General features: G+C 35.0%; 1 protein-coding gene across 1 annotated transcript in view; it reads right to left on the bottom strand.

Moving 5' to 3' along the window:
* LOC107602975 (myosin light chain kinase family member 4-like) overlaps positions 1-16,927 on the bottom strand; it is a 20,350-nt gene extending 3,423 nt beyond the window's left edge. The window contains exons 1-6 of the mRNA XM_016295635.1: positions 16,737-16,927; positions 2,855-2,942; positions 2,325-2,661; positions 1,353-1,573; positions 1,165-1,270; positions 739-832 (exon numbers count right to left, since the gene is read on the bottom strand). Coding sequence (XP_016151121.1) covers positions 739-832; positions 1,165-1,270; positions 1,353-1,573; positions 2,325-2,661; positions 2,855-2,942; positions 16,737-16,883 — 993 coding nt within the window. The 5' untranslated portion in view covers positions 16,884-16,927. The remainder of the gene's footprint in view (positions 1-738; positions 833-1,164; positions 1,271-1,352; positions 1,574-2,324; positions 2,662-2,854; positions 2,943-16,736) is intronic.
* Between the last annotated feature and the right edge of the window lie 938 nt (positions 16,928-17,865).

Genomic DNA, 17,865 nt, shown 5'->3' with positions numbered 1-17,865 from the left:
GAGGCATTTGTTGCATCCAGTGGGGACATAATTATGGATTATAATGACTTATACTGTCTTTTTATGCGTTGTGTTGCATCGCGCCTCGTAAACATAAAACCATGTCTGCATTTGTGATCGGTGAAATGACAAACCCTCAAGCGCTACTCTACACTGCTCAAAAGTCGCGGTTGAATCATCAGTGGCAAATTCTTTAAATATGAAAAACGTACTTACAGTCTGTGAGTCAGAACAGCCGGCATTGTAGTCTACTCTCCCAGGATCAGGAACAGTCCTCCATAAAATGCGCTGCACACATCTGAATATTTGGTTTGAACTGTTCTGGAACAGTGTTGTAAATACAACTTAACCACTGATTTCTAGTCATGTCCTCTTTTGGAAGGCCAAACAAGGGATTTTCGCTTTCGCAACGAAACACACAGCGTCTTCACAACATGGTGTCGGCAGTGGCAGCAACAATAAAGTTACACCTTCTTTCTTTGCATGAACATTTGGGCGCCGTTATGAAAATCTTCCCACACAGTGACGTAGACATGTGGAGGCGTGTTTAAACGAGGCGTTTTAGGAGGGCGTGGACCAGTCTTAACTTTTATAAAGAATATCTCTTTGGGTTTGAGACTTTAGTCTTTGCAACGCTAGGGATCTTATTTATTCACGAACAGCTTGTAACACTCCAAAGAGAAGGGAAAACTTGAAATCGCATCATATGACCCCTTTAAAATGGACTCAAGCATTTACCTTCTCTTTCTGACTCCTGGCTTTGATGATCTTGGCTGCTAATACGAGGCCAGAAGATTTCTCTACACATTTGTGCACCATGCCAAAGCGTCCTCTATTAAAATCAATAAAAACTCATTTAAATCACAAAATTTGAAAACTTGAAATTCCCACATCCTTTGAATACTGCAAAGGAAATTTACTGTAATCTGCTCCTGTCTCTTGGTATTTACTTTCACTAAGGACTAAAAATATTCTGCATGTCTCACTCTCTCAGTGTCTTTCTTTCCCACACACACACACACCTGTCTGTCACTTTCATGCGCTTGTGTATCATGTGTCCTGTAAGCTCTTAAAATGCTTAGCAATCACAGGCATCCTGCTTTAAAAAATCCTTTGATGTAAACAAATCTAATGTAATATGATGCAATATAAATAATAACCCACCCTCCAAGAACTTCCTCTTTATTGATAGAGTAGTAACTTGTAATCTGGTGGGTTTTGGTTGTCACTAGACGTTGTTCAAATGGTGCAGGTGGAGGAGGGGAAGAATCTGTGGAAAAGATTAGGAAATGTAACTACAAAAAGGGAAATATAATTGCAGTTATTCTCAGACTTTACAACTGTTTTCTTACCAATGACATATTCGTCAATTACTGGCTCTGCATCTTTCCTCTCCTCTTCTGTCCTCTCCTCTGGTCTCTCTGGTCCCGCCTCTGCAGCTTCAAGTCCTGCCTCCTCTTCCTCCTTCAATTCCTTATCCTCCTCCACTCTGCTTTTTTTAAGCTCATCTGTCAGAGTCTCGTCAGTAACATGCCTCTTAGTGCTGAAAGTTATTTCCAGATTCTCCTCACAGCTACATGAATATAAAAATTAAAAGAGAGAGATATAAAATATATCTTGTCTTAGAATCTTATTATATTTTAAAATATAATTTATTGTATAAATTCATCATATTTTGAAGTTTTAACATTTTAAATGGAATACGTATATTGTGGTATATTTTTGTTCTTTATTTAATTACACTATTTATTTATCCTTCAAAAGTTTGGGGTGAGTACGATTTTTAAAGAATTAAAAAAAAAAAAATTATTTCAACAAGGACACATTCAATTGAGACAAAAAAAAAAGATTTCCATTTCAAATAAATGCTGTTGTTTTAAACTGCCTATTCATTAAATAATCATGAAAATAAAATGATCAGTTTCTACAACATTAAGCAACACAACTGTTTTTAACATTGGTAATAGTACGAAATGTTTCTTGAGCATCAGATGAGTATATTAGAATGATTTCTGAATGATCATGTGAGACTGAAGACTGGAGAAATGGCTGCTAAAAATTCAGCTTTGCCATTACAGGAATATATGATATTTTAACATATATTCAAACAGAAAAAGTTAAATTGTAATTATAGTACACAATATTTCTGTTTTAATGTATTTTTGATCAAATAAATGCAGCCTTCATGAGAATAAGAGACTTATTAGTTACAGTCCCCAAACTTTTTAGCGGTAATGTGTTTACAATGAATAAATGTCATTTTACTTGTTTTTAACCAAACTCATACCTGAAAGTCATTTGCTAAACAAAATATCCAGACATACCTTTCTGGTGTGACTGTAATGCTTTCATCTATCTGGTCAGATGAGTTCAGAGCAGCTAGTTGGCTCTCTTCAGATAAAGCCCCCTCTGTCGTTAACGTTCCCTCTTCCTCCTTTTTATCCTCCTCTTTTATCTGAAATAATTCAGCAACAATTTCTTGCTCTCTTGCCTCTTCTTCCACTGTAGCCTGTTGTTTGTCATCCTTTCTTTCCCTATATTTGTCTACTTCTTGCTCCTCTTCAATAAGATCCAGATGCGCAGTCTCTGCCGTACATTGAGAAAGCTGATTGTTCTGTTGGTTGAGCTTCTGCACTTCTTCAAACCCAGCCTGGACTAAGTCTTGAAAAGAAGGGGAAAAGAAATTAGTAGGAAGAAAACAGTAGAAACAGAAGAAAATAATGACATTAAATCTTTAACATTTCTTATTTAAATCAAAAAACGCTAAAACGTTCAGTTTATTTACAGATTGAGATTGGATTTTCAATGTGATCTCTGGCTTTAAACTCTACTGTATGTTTTCTTTTTTTCTCACCTGATGCATCCAGTGGTTTCTTTTTCTTCTGGGTTTTCAACCCCTTTTGGTACACTTTAGATTTCTCCTTCCCATCCTTTTCTCTAAACTAGAGAGAGAAAAAGAAACAACAGTAGAGAAAGAACGAAGAAAAGAGAAATTTATTTTAAAAATATGATCAAAATTGTTTGGACAATGGTATAAGCATCTATAAGCATAGGGTCTCGAATGAAGTGTCATCAATATTCTGAAAAGCCTATTGTGGTATTTTGAACTTCAATGTTTCATTGATAATAATAGAGTCTAACCATGGTAAATAACAAGATTATCATTTATCAACACCCCTTTAAATAAAAACACCTGCTTTCAATGTAATCAGTGACACGTACATTCATTCAAATGCTCTGAGCTGCTAAAGGGCAATGAATCTGATATTTCTAATCACAGACAATCATCTGCTATGAGCTGAATGCACATTTGTGTCCTTGAGCTGGTGCTGAGAATCACGCATCGTGTCATTGGTCAATCTGTTTTATAAATGGCTCAAGCCAATGACAAGGACAATGAACCTGACAACGCATGTACTAGAAAAGCCACAGGTGGAAATGCAGCACAGCTAGACAAAAAAAAAAAAATAATTTGGAAAATAAACAAAGAAAAAAGAACATTTAATGTATATATGCATACAACTTTTTTGTTTTCAATATTTATGTCACATTAAAGATGACAAACAAACCTCACACAACATAAAAAGCAAATGTGAACAATTAATGGGTAAAATAAACAGACAAACAAAAACATATGCAGATGACATGGCATTGGTGGGATGTGTAAAGGATATTCAGTCATTAGATACTTACCTCAATTACAGTTTGGACAGAGGAGAGATTCTTTGCATCTTACTATTAGTAAAACCAAAAAAGTGTGTTGTGGGGGCTAACAATGTACGATAATAATTTGGAAAATAAACAAAGAAAAAAGAACATTTAATGTATATATGCATCCAACTTTTTTGTTTTCAATATTTATGTCACATTAAAGATGACAAACAAACCTCACACAACATAAAAAGCAAATGTGAACAATTAATGGGTAAAATAAACAGACAAACAAAAACATATGCAGATGACATGGCATTGGTGGGATGTGTAAAGGATATTCAGTCATTAGATACTTACCTCAATTACAGTTTGGACAGAGGAGAGATTCTTTGCATCTTACTATTAGTAAAACCAAAAAAGTGTGTTGTGGGGGCTAACAATGTACGAGCACTTTGTGAACCTTTGTTAGTTAATGGACAGGAAGTTGAACAGGTGGGATCTTTTAAATATCTAGGTACAGAGATTGACTCCCAATTTTCATTTGCTATGCATTCAGATAATGTTTTTAAAAAGGCTTATCAATGTTTAGGTTTACTGAGAAAACTGAGGAGTTTTAACATTGAAAAGGACATTTTGATGGTTGTCTATAAATCACTTATTGAATCTGTTCTTACTTTTAATATTGTTTCCTGGTTTAACTCTCTTTCTGTTAAAAGCAAAAACTAAATTTAAGAATTATAAATGTGGCGAGTATAATAATTGGTAAGAGACAAACATCTCTCACTGATCTCTTTACTGTGGCATTAAAAAGGAAAGCCTCTGTTTTTGTGGGAGACTCTCCTCATCCCCTGTATAGCTCTTTCCAGTTACTTCCCTCTGGCAGACGGTATAAAGTGCCTTTAGTGAAAAGGGCGAAGTATAAGAAGACCTTTATCCCAACTGTGCTTAGCATTTTAAATAGGATCTTAAAATGAAAATGTTTTATGTATTTTCTATAGTTGTGAAGTGATGTATGTAATGTAAAGTGTTGTTGTGATGATTTTTTGTATTGGTTGTGTGTTGAGCCTTTTGTCTAAAGATATATTAGACAATAAAGCTTTTGAAATTGAAATTGAAAAAGAGAGTAATAAACATGTTCATGGGTCCACTTTTGTGCAACAATAACCTTTTTAATTCATTCACATGGTCAGCTGCTTCCCAAACTTTAAAAACTAATGCTAATTTTGCACATAAGTGTTTATATACTGAAAAATTATGTTTTTGTTAATTTGTTTGGCTTATTCATTCACTGTTTGTAAGTGTTTTTGTCTGCACTTCAGGAAATATGTATCAAAATAAGTCATTTTTCATGAGGAATTGGTGCATAAAACATATAAACTCACCCTGCTGCTGGATTTTGATTGTGTGTTTTTCAAGAGATTGGCCAATCTTGAGTGGTTCAACACTTCAGCAACAAAACTGACAACCTGCTGAATGCCGCTGACCAGTCGCTCCAAAGCATCAAGTCGCTGATCCTGCTTCACCTCCTTCTGTCGAACAGTTTCTATAACAACACGCACATCACATAACATCTGCTCCACACTTCGCCCACCAGTAGCTGTGCCTTGATCTTGACCGATGGTATCCAGTCGTCTCAGAGACGCTTTCTGCAGGGCGAGGAGTTTGTCCATTTTATCACTCAGATCATTGACTTGTCCTATAATTACATTAATATGTGCTAATAAAGTATTAATAAACAGCCAATATGCCAGTAATATGCATGCTAATATTAATAGTGAGAACTGGTCCTTAAAATAAAGTGTTACCAAAAATATTACTAATGCATTTATTAATCTTAGTTAATGATAATTTCAACATTTACTAAAACATTATTAGAATAAAAAGTTGTATCTGTTAGTATTTTTAATGGACCTGAGCTAACATGAATTAAAAATGAACAGCTGTACGTATTAACTAAAGTTAACAGATTAATAAATACTGTAACAAATGTATTGCTCATTGTTATTGTTTGTTAATGCATTAACCAATTGGACCTTATTGAAAAGTGTTACCAAGCTCAAAATACTTAATTGGCTATAAATTATTATTCACAAATGTAATATCTAAAAAATGTTTTTTTTTAAATCCTCGAGAATCCCGGACAAAAACATATTGTAATGGGAAAATTATGAATAAGGAGTAAGTAGAAATCATTTTCTGTGGCAATTGACACTAACATGAGCCACTGATGTTGTCAATATAGAACTTAGCTTTTATTTAACCAAGAATTTTCATTTTAAATCATTTCACCACCCCTCTAGCTCAAGTAACACATGCAAGACCTTTTTCACACACTAATCTTTCAGCCTGTCAGCAATGAACTGGCCTATAGTTGCTAACAGGCACGTGCACACATAGACATAAAAGGGGGCTTGAGCACCTGCCCTTTTTTCTGGGGGGTGTCTTTTTTGTTGTTGTTGATAAATTAATATATGTATAGCTATACAGTGGGGCAAAAAAGTATTTAGTCAGCCACCAATTGTGCAAGTTCTCCCACTTAAAAAGATGAGAGAGGCCTGTAATTTTTATCATAGGTATACCTCAACTATGAGAGACAAAATGAGCTGTGCCTGTTTGCGCACAGCTTTCCCTGTCAAACTAATTAAAAAAATATCAGGTCGGGTCGGGAAATGTTGAGACTGTCGAGTTCCGACGCCCCTCCTCGCAGTGATCGGCACATGCGCATCAGGCAGAGAGCCGCAGAAGTGAAGCCATGTATATGTATATCATTTCATATACAGCAGTTAATCAGTATCACACAAAGACTGAAGTTTTTTCCACCAAAAAGCAGCATGATTACAAATGTGATATTGATTTTATACAGCAGTTCAATAAACAAGAATTTAATATTAAGGGACTTACGTTTTAGACACAATATTGACTGTTTTTGCTCTATTTCGCCAACAAATATAATTCCAATTTGCATCTCTGAGCAACATGACGGTGTTTTGTTCCTGAATTAATCAACCTTTAAATGATTCGGTTCAGTCGTAATGGCTCACTTATTAACAGTGACTTGCTGCCGCCCACTGGCGGTTTTAATTTCACATTTAAAGTATCTTTTTTTCCTTTTTTTTAAAGGGGTCATATGATTCGATTTCAATTTTTCCTTTCTCTTTGGAGTGTTACAAGCTCTTGGTGCATAAAGAAGATCTGTAAAGTTGCAAACACTAAAGTCTCAAATCCAAGGAGATATTCTTTATAAAAGTTCAGAGTCAGCCACACCTACTTAAAACGCCTCGTTCTAACACACCACCACATATCTAGGTCACTATCTGGGAAGATTTGCATAACACTGCCCAAATGTTCACGCAAAGAAAGAAGGCGTAACTTCTATTCTCGCTGTAGTATTGTTGTTGCCCCCGCCATGTCGTAAAGGCGCTTTGTGCTTCGTTGTGAAAGCGAAACTACTTTGTTTGGTCTTCCAAAAGAGGACGATATCGCTTCCTCATGCCTGGAGCTGATCCGTGCTGGTCGCTGAGGAAATACATCAACTTCGAGCTGTCGATCGCCAGATCGGGATTCACCGTGGATGAAGCGGAGTCCAGCCCGGGGTCGTCACATGTTGTTGCCGCAGGCATCACAATATGGTAAGGGACGTAACATTTCCGTCACACGCTTGAGGAATTCGGCCAATCACAACGCACTGGATAGCTGGCCAATCAGAGCACACCTCGCTTTTTCAGACCGATGAGCTTTGTAAAAATCGACGCGTTTCAGAAAGGCAGGGCATAGAGGAGAAACAATAATGTATAGTATGTGGAAAATAATGTGTTTTTTTTAACCTTAAACCGCATAAACACATTTCATTGGGAATGATCATGAATGATCAAGCATCATATGACCCCGTTAAATATAATTTCAAATATCAGCATTCAACGTTTTATGTTTCAAATATCAAAACAGTATGAATGCATTTGTAACTGCAGGTTAAATACATTCATGTCCTGCATTAAACAGTGTGTAAATGCATCTAAATGCCCCTTCTAATGCAGCTTCTGTGTTTTCTCTGCATTGCAAAGATGGATTTTGTCAATACTGATTTCATTTAAAAGATAAAAATCTATTTAAATTTATTGGAAAAGATTAATTTCTGTCACTGCTGTGAACTGATCACCACACAGAATATGAAGAATATAAAAAATTTTAGGCGTCAGCTGTCCACGGCAGTCCTTAAGATATCAGCACAATAACACACTCAGCAAAATATCATCTAATTATCGTTTTCAATAAAATCCCAGAAAATATTGAGATATATATTTTTGTCAGTATCGCACACCGCTAATATATTTAACGTTTTGATTAGAAAAAATAAATTAAATAAGTATGAAAAGTGCCCTTTTTTCCACTTGAGCCCCTGCCCCTCAAAATGTCTGTGCACGTCCCTGGTTGCTAACCTTTTCACAACACCTTCCTGTGCACCATATACAGTAATCGGACGTCCAACACACATTCTTTTAGCCACATTAACACCCAAAAGGAATATGAATTTAATAAAAAATGAGAATGACAGTAAGTTAAGACAATCCTCAAACAGGTGCTACAATATACTTTTACCATAAACAGATAGATTCCTGCTACATGCCCTTTTCACATGCTACTCTGTAACCTGATAGCTTGTAAATATTTACAAAACAGCTAAGCAGAGGAAACGATAACATAGCTTAGCATACAGTAATCTTATTTTAGCATGGGTGTGTCACACTGTATTATTATTTAATGGGCCACCCGGCCACCAACACACAGTTGATTGCTTGGAGGAGTAATAGTTTGTTTTCTGATTGGCTGATGAATTAATAGCTAGCCGGCTAGCCGCCAGTAATCTCGAGAGGATTGGTGGCGCCTTTGGTATGGGAACTTGATAATGTGAAGTGAGCTCCACTGTTCTGACAACAAGAGCTTATATAAAAAGGGACTAAGTGCTCACATTCCTTTGTGTGATGGAGAGTGTTTGTGTACGTACATGCCTGACTGTGTGTATTTGTGATTTAATTACTGATTACAAAACCACCTAGCCTCACATGGAGATAGAGTGAAGTGTCATTTATGAATACATGATTATATTGGAATGTGTTTTGCTATAGAAACGCATGGGTTCAATCAGTGAAGACAGAGGGGCTGTCACTCCCCCATGACTTTTATCCATTGGAAAGATTTTGCATAAATCTACACTATCAAATCAGCATATTAAAATAATTTCTGAAGGATCATGGGACACAGTAATGGCTGCTGAGAATTAATATTTTCCATCACAAGAATAAATTACATTTTAACATGGATTCATACAGAAATTTTTTTTTTTGAATTGCAATATTTCCTGTTTTTATTGTATTTTTGCAAATATATTCGGAAATATTTAAAAATCTTAATTATTTGACGGACAGTCATATTATTTATTAGCACTCGTGTTTCCTTAATGTCTTGGAAAGAGGCTGATAAACAAACAGAAATTTAACGAGATGGAATAGATTGGTATGGCATCGCATGTGTTACATAATGGGGGAACATGATATGACAGCCCTGAAGAGATGATCACAGATGGGCAAAGAGCTAGGGATTATATGACGTGTAGAAAGATTAATTTCTGTCACTGCTGTGAACTGATCACCACACAGAATATGAAGAATATAAAAAATTTTAGGCGTCAGCTGTCCACGGCAGTCCTTAAGATATCAGCACAATAACACACTCAGCAAAATATCATCTAATTATCGTTTTCAATAAAATCCCAGAAAATATTGAGATATATATTTTTGTCAGTATCGCACACCGCTAATATATTTAACGTTTTGATTAGAAAAAATAAATTAAATAAGTATGAAAAGTGCCCTTTTTTCCACTTGAGCCCCTGCCCCTCAAAATGTCTGTGCACGTCCCTGGTTGCTAACCTTTTCACAACACCTTCCTGTGCACCATATACAGTAATCGGACGTCCAACACACATTCTTTTAGCCACATTAACACCCAAAAGGAATATGAATTTAATAAAAAATGAGAATGACAGTAAGTTAAGACAATCCTCAAACAGGTGCTACAATATACTTTTACCATAAACAGATAGATTCCTGCTACATGCCCTTTTCACATGCTACTCTGTAACCTGATAGCTTGTAAATATTTACAAAACAGCTAAGCAGAGGAAACGATAACATAGCTTAGCATACAGTAATCTTATTTTAGCATGGGTGTGTCACACTGTATTATTATTTAATGGGCCACCCCATTAAAAACACACAGTTGATTGCTTGGAGGAGTAATAGTTTGTTTTCTGATTGGCTGATGAATTAATAGCTAGCCGCTGAACATTCAGTAATCTCGAGAGGATTGGTGGCGCCTTTGGTATGGGAACTTGATAATGTGAAGTGAGCTCCACTGTTCTGACAACAAGCGCTTATATAAAAAGGGACTAAGTGCTCACATTCCTTTGTGTGATGGAGAGTGTTTGTGTATGTACATGCCTGACTGTGTGTATTTGTGATTTAATTACTGATTACAAAACCACCTAGCCTCACATGGAGATAGAGTGAAGTGTCATTTATGAATACATGATTATATTGGAATGTGTTTTGCTATAGAAACGCATGGGTTCAATCAGTGAAGACAGAGGGGCTGTCACTCCCCCATGACTTTTATCCATTGGAAAGATTTTGCATAAATCTACACTATCAAATCAGCATATTAAAATAATTTCTGAAGGATCATGGGACACAGTAATGGCTGCTGAGAATTAATATTTTCCATCACAAGAATAAATTACATTTTAACATGGATTCATACAGAAATTTTTTTTTTTGAATTGCAATATTTCCTGTTTTTATTGTATTTTTGCAAATATATTCGGAAATATTTAAAAATCTTAATTATTTGACGGACAGTCATATTATTTATTAGCACTCGTGTTTCCTTAATGTCTTGGAAAGAGGCTGATAAACAAACAGAAATTTAACGAGATGGAATAGATTGGTATGGCATCGCATGTGTTACATAATGGGGGAACATGATATGACAGCCCTGAAGAGATGATCACAGATGGGCAAAGAGCTAGGGATTATATGACGTGTAGAATATGTGTAGAATGATAAACAGGACTCACACAGAGACATAATTCGCACTTTAGCAGCTGCAGACTGATTGTATAAACTGTCTGACAGTCACAGCAGATGTCAAAACATCAGTGCTGCAACAAATGCTATTAAACATCAGAGAAATACACAAAGAGATCTTAAAAACACATTATCATATTATATGATAATCAATGGCTACCGAAGTCAATGGCTACTGTAAGCTAATTAGTTAAATTCACAAAGAGATCTTCAAAACACATTATCATATGATATGATAATCAATGGCTACCAAAGTCAATGGCTACCGTAAACTGATTAGTAACCAACATTCCTCAAAATATCTTTTGTGTGTGTGTGTGTTCAGCAGTGTTATTGCTCTCCTCACAAATCAACTCTTTCTTGTTTGTGTTTCATGCACTCTGTGCCTTGCCGTCTCCCGTGGAGTTTGTAGTCAGTTTGTAGTCCGTTTGTTCATTGGTTCCCCTTGATTAGTCTCCCCAGGTGTGTCTTGTTATCTTGTTAAGCTTAGCCCCCTGTGTGTATATAGCCCTAGTTTTTCTTTTTCTCCTTGTGAGTTGTTGAATGTAATGGTTGTCTGTTTGCCAGTAATTCTGTTCTTCGGTCCCTTTGGTTTTTGGATTATTGTTTGTTCTAGTTTTTTCATTAAATACCTGCACATAGATCCTTGCCTCTGCCTGTTTTCCCCAGCTTCTCCACAACGTTACAGTTTTTCACTGGCATGTCTCTTTGACTAGTGCATCTTTGAGCCTAGTATAAGTAAAATACTTAAGTACTGTTAAAATCAGATACTCTAAGACTTTTACTCAATTTGTTTTGGAATTGGTGACTTGTAACGTGTAGTGGAGTAATTTTCACTGTAAGGTATCTGCACATTTACTCAAGTATGGTTTTTAGGTACTCATTACACCTCTGGCATTTATACACATTCAGTTTATTAGTACTATCACAGAGATTTTTTCCCCCGATTCATCCATGCCTGACAACTGTACATATGCGTATTATATGCCGTTTTGGGGAGTAAATAATTACATGTAACATCCTTGAATTACAGTTACATTTACAGTGAAAATGTTAATGATTACAAAGGGGGTTACAGCTGAATATTTTCTGTAAAAAGCTAGGATATGTTGAATAATATTAATTTGTTGCTTTGCCTGTTTTTCATGTGCACGATGCCTTCTGCCATTTAAAGGCTGTTTAGTAAAGCGATGCTATTCTGATGTATTTTATTGGTTTTTGTTTGAATTTGCATCGCACCATGTCTGCCAATTACATCAATCCACATTGTCACTGAAAGCTTTACAACCTGTCTGAGAGCTGCCACCATGGCGAGTGATAAAAATGCGTTCCAGTGCTAGAAATGTAAAAATCATTTCATTCAGAAATCAGAAACAGGTGCAAATTTAACAGTTCAGTGCAAAATATGTTTGCCAACTATTAAAATGCTATCGACATCACCTGATGAAGCATCACACACATACAGATTGAATTGACTTGACTGCTCTAAAATATAAGACACCAATGTTTCAGGACACAGAATAGGACACATGCTTATTCGATAAATGTTTTATTTCCTATTTGGGTTTATTTATGTGCTTAATTTTTAAGATTAACTGTTTTTTCCAAGGCATTGTTAGATGCCAGTGTTTCCTTTTCAGTGTTTTTGTTTTCACAGCTATGCAAAGACTTGGTTTCAAAAACAGTATTATAGCTTTTAAACTATTTCTTGTTATGATGTGAAATCTGTATTCAACCTCAGAATGATCTCAAAGTAAAAAGAGGTGCTATAAAGTCTGATTTTGTGGTGGCTGTGCTTTAAAATTAAATGATTAACAGTTGAAAACATTTGTTGGAAATTTAGAAAAGTAATCAAATGTATTGATTAGTCTCCCCAGGTGTGTCTTGTTATCTTGTTAAGCTTAGCCCCCTGTGTGTATATAGCCCTAGTTTTTCTTTTTCTCCTTGTGAGTTGTTGAATGTAATGGTTGTCTGTTTGCCAGTAATTCTGTTCTTCGGTCCCTTTGGTTTTTGGATTATTGTTTGTTCTAGTTTTTTCATTAAATACCTGCACATAGATCCTTGCCTCTGCCTGTTTTCCCCAGCTTCTCCACAACGTTACAGTTTTTCACTGGCATGTCTCTTTGACTAGTGCATCTTTGAGCCTAGTATAAGTAAAATACTTAAGTACTGTTAAAATCAGATACTCTAAGACTTTTACTCAATTTGTTTTGGAATTGGTGACTTGTAACGTGTAGTGGAGTAATTTTCACTGTAAGGTATCTGCACATTTACTCAAGTATGGTTTTTAGGTACTCATTACACCTCTGGCATTTATACACATTCAGTTTATTAGTACTATCACAGAGATTTTTTTCCCCGATTCATCCATGCCTGACAACTGTACATATGCGTTTTATATGCCGTTTTGGGGAGTAAATAATTACATGTAACATCCTTGAATTACAGTTACATTTACAGTGAAAATGTTAATGATTACAAAGGGGGTTACAGCTGAATATTTTCTGTAAAAAGCTAGGATATGTTGAATAATATTAATTTGTTGCTTTGCCTGTTTTTCATGTGCACGATGCCTTCTGCCATTTAAAGGCTGTTTAGTAAAGCGATGCTATTCTGATGTATTTTATTGGTTTTTGTTTGAATTTGCATCGCACCATGTCTGCCAATTACATCAATCCACATTGTCACTGAAAGCTTTACAACCTGTCTGAGAGCTGCCACCATGGCGAGTGATAAAAATGCGTTCCAGTGCTAGAAATGTAAAAATCATTTCATTCAGAAATCAGAAACAGGTGCAAATTTAACAGTTCAGTGCAAAATATGTTTGCCAACTATTAAAATGCTATCGACATCACCTGATGAAGCATCACACACATACAGATTGAATTGACTTGACTGCTCTAAAATATAAGACACCAATGTTTCAGGACACAGAATAGGACACATGCTTATTCGATAAATGTTTTATTTCCTATTTGGGTTTATTTATGTGCTTAATTTTTAAGATTAACTGTTTTTTCCAAGGCATTGTTAGATGCCAGTGTTTCCTTTTCAGTGTTTTTGTTTTCACAGCTATGCAAAGACTTGGTTTCAAAAACAGTATTATAGCTTTTAAACTATTTCTTGTTATGATGTGAAATCTGTATTCAACCTCAGAATGATCTCAAAGTAAAAAGAGGTGCTATAAAGTCTGATTTTGTGGTGGCTGTGCTTTAAAATTAAATGATTAACAGTTGAAAACATTTGTTGGAAATTTAGAAAAGTAATCAAATGTAATAAGTTGCATTACTTTAATAAAGTAATTGAAGTAGTTACTCTACTTATTACATTTTAAATATGGTAACTTGTAATGTGTAACCTATTACATTTCCAAAGTAACCTTCCCAACACTGATTATATGCAGTTATTAGATTTTTTAAAAAAGATTTTTAAAACTGTATAATCAAATTAATGGAAATTTTAATCTTAAGCTTAGGCGTACATATTTTTGTACGATGGAAAATGTCTCTCAATATGTATATGATATATGTATATGGTCACATGGTGACACCTGAAACTTAACTAACAAGTCTGCAGTCCTTCATAATGCAGAGTTGTCAATATGAAACTCCCTCTTCACCTCCTCAGACACCTCTAAATCAGAAAAAAAGATTTTTAAAACTGTATAATCAAATTAATGGAAATTTTAGCAATTAAAATACACACATCTTAAGCTTAGGCGTACATATTTTTGTACGATGGAAAATGTCTCTCAATATGTATATGATATATGTATATGGTCACATGGTGACACCTGAAACTTAACTAACAAGTCTGCAGTCCTTCATAATGCAGAGTTGTCAATATGAAACTCCCTCTTCACCTCCTCAGACACCTCTAAATCAGAAACCTCTAAAACACAAACATCCCATACTCATTTTATATTAGATATTAGACATTACATATGTTTATCTTCAAATATAATCACAGAAATTAACTATCTATTAAACATGAAATATCTACAATGGTGATTTTGGACTGTCACACCTAAACCACTCACCAAAATGTAATATGTATCTGTATCTCATATTGTGCATGCAAACAAGAATCATCCTACTGCATGACTGTCCTCTCTACAAAAAAAAGTTTGTTAAAGTTCACCCAAAAGTCATCATTTACTCAACCTCAAGTTTTCCAAACCTGTATGAGTTTTGTTCTTCTATTAAACACAAATAAGATATTTTGAACCAAACATCTAACGGAAGCCTTTGACTTCCATTTTAATTTGTATCCACATGGTATCCAGTATGGGAAGTCAATGGTTACTGTCAACTGTTTGGTTACTGAAATTCTTTAGAATATATATTTTTTTCAATGGAAGAAAGAAACTCATATAGGTTTGGAACAACTGAGGGTGAGTCAATGATGACATAATTTTCATTTTGGGTGAACTATACACTCTAAAAAATGCTGGGTTGTTTCAACCCAATGTTGGGTCAAATATGGACTAACCCAACTGTTGGGTTAAAAAGCTAATTTAAAAATGTAACCAGAATTTAACCCAACAGTTGGGTTAGTCCATATTTGACCCAACATTGGGTTGAAACAACCCAGCATTTTTTAGAGTGTACCTTCAAAATTTTGACATCTAAGAAATAACCTCCTTTGGACCCTTTTAGGAGCATGATGGGAAGTCAAATAAATATTTTTACTCCCCTTTATCAATTTTTCCACAAATTGTAAAAAGTGCAAAGCAAGCAGCTAGCTATGACTACCAAGAATGAGTCACAGTTACAATTACCTCATGCACTATATAAGCAACACTAGTATTTGTGGTTGAGACACGTAGTTCTGAATGCCACTTGGGTAGGAGGGCAGATCATTGAAATTACAACGGTGTCAAAACTAACATGAGATAAGGAAGACAGCGAATCACAGAATCACTCTGTTTACAGGTACTATAAAGTTTCTATAAAACTTTAGTTTCTATAAAGTTGCTGCATTTCACATTAACAGTGCCGTTTGGTCATTTAATTTTCAAAAGATTGCTATCACAATTTAGAAATGTATTCATTGATTTATTAAGCATAGCTATATAACAAAAAACCTGGGTTAAGTGCTCTTAGTATCAAGCCTTTCTGTGATTTTTATGTTCAGACTATGTTCTAGTTGTGTGCTAATAATGTTACAACACTTGTTCTATAAGAAGCCTATAGCTTATTTCCTTTTCATGTCATATAAAAAAAAGATTTATGAATCAAATTAAGTAAATATTCTGTAATATTAAGTAAATATTATGCACTTGGATTCTATATATCACTCAGTTTAGTCACCTGTGAAATCTAATCAGTATCATCAAAACTGGCTGCTTTGTGAAAAATGTGCTAGATAATGCATTTCCAGATAATCCATTTCGAATTAAAACAAAATGTACACATTTACTTCTATATATCCCAGAGGAATCTTTGAAAGGGACACAATCACATCATTATATTTCGCTTTAAAATCTATTTCTTCTGTGCATCACTAGGTTAAGCCATCTATTGCAGGTGTTTATAACCCAAAAACCCCAGTCTAAAAAAGTTGATTTTCTCTGTAAAATTTGATTAAATTAATTAATTTTCATTCATTAGAACATTATGCAATATTACTACATTATATAATACTTAACAGCTCATTAGCTGAAAATGTGCTTTCTTTAAAGACATCATAATTACCATCAGGAAACACCTTTGGGCTTTATATTATAAATACACAGCTATTTAATTTAACTTTACCACTTGTGGATTATTTAAAGCTAATGTAAATGAATAAAAAAAAGTGTTTTATGTATTATAAGACATTGCTTAGCCATTCAAATCACATGTAAATGTAAATTCATGTGGATTAGCTCAAATGAAATTTGTAATGTCAGTTTTTGAAGAAAAAAAGTCACATTTGAATATATTAATAAATTTGTACCTGAATGTCAATAGATGCACTTTCTGGTGAACTGTCTCTTTTCCTCTTGTATGTAAATACATTCCAAAATCGTCTCCATAGGATGGATGCAACCAAACACACACTTCCCACAATCCAAAGGTCCTTATCCTGCAAGAAATTCTCCATGGCAACTACATTCACACCAAGCAAGTCTCCTCACAACCGTCACCTTTTCTTTTGAACTTTCCTTAACTTTGTCTTAGTAATCTGTCTACCTCTCTTTCTCTTTCTTTTAACACCAGTCCTGTTGTTGACATGAGCCGCAGAGGCAAGCTACAGATTACAAAATGTGGGCAGTCACAGCAAAGGAGAGACGCGGGGAATGGAGAGAGAATTCCATATAGGGAGCAAAACATCTGTCAATCAGCAAGACAAGAGGAGGACAGGTGGAACTCTGGCTCCATGGCAAACGGAGGGCAGTTAGCAAAACTCGATGTATCCTTTAACGTTAGACACATCACTTAAAGTGCTCACTCACACACACACACACACACACAATGGGGTGAATGAAACATGATCTGTATAATCTGACACATCCACATGTGAGCACCATACTCAGCATATCTAAGGTACACTGATACTCCAGAACATTTTAAAGAGAAATGGCAACTTGTCATAGATTCTCCACATGTGACTACTATAATCAGACTAGAGATATGCACACGTGCACACTGACATTCAAACACACAGCTATTCAAAACACCAAGGCTGTGTAATCACACTCACAAAGCAATAAGAGATATGTGGGGGGGGGGGCTGGGATTTGGCTTCAAAACCATAACAGTAGCGACCTGATTTAAATAGACTGCAGTTCTTGGGTTACTTCTTTCTGACTTTGCTTTGCGCCCTATAGGTCATCAGGCACACAGTCACAATACACAGTAATATAAAACATACAGTAATACAAAACAACAAGAATTTGCATCGACTCTAAAAAAGTAATTTAAAAATAAAAATAAAGATGAAAAATTAATGTGTGTGTGTTTTGGAAAGAAAATGTATGTATATAATTTATATATACATTTATATGCGGAGATCAAAATGAGAGAACAATCTATAATTAATAAATTTTTTCTGAAATATTGTTCATCTTCATCGCTCAAAATTT

The sequence above is a fragment of the Sinocyclocheilus grahami genome, unplaced genomic scaffold, assembly GCF_001515645.1.
Source record: "Sinocyclocheilus grahami isolate Dianchi unplaced genomic scaffold, SAMN03320097.WGS_v1.1 scaffold15.1, whole genome shotgun sequence".
In the NCBI taxonomy this organism is placed as follows: domain Eukaryota; kingdom Metazoa; phylum Chordata; class Actinopteri; order Cypriniformes; family Cyprinidae; genus Sinocyclocheilus; species Sinocyclocheilus grahami.
Note: the sequence above shows the minus strand (reverse complement) of the source record. Positions and strands in the feature narration are given on the sequence as shown.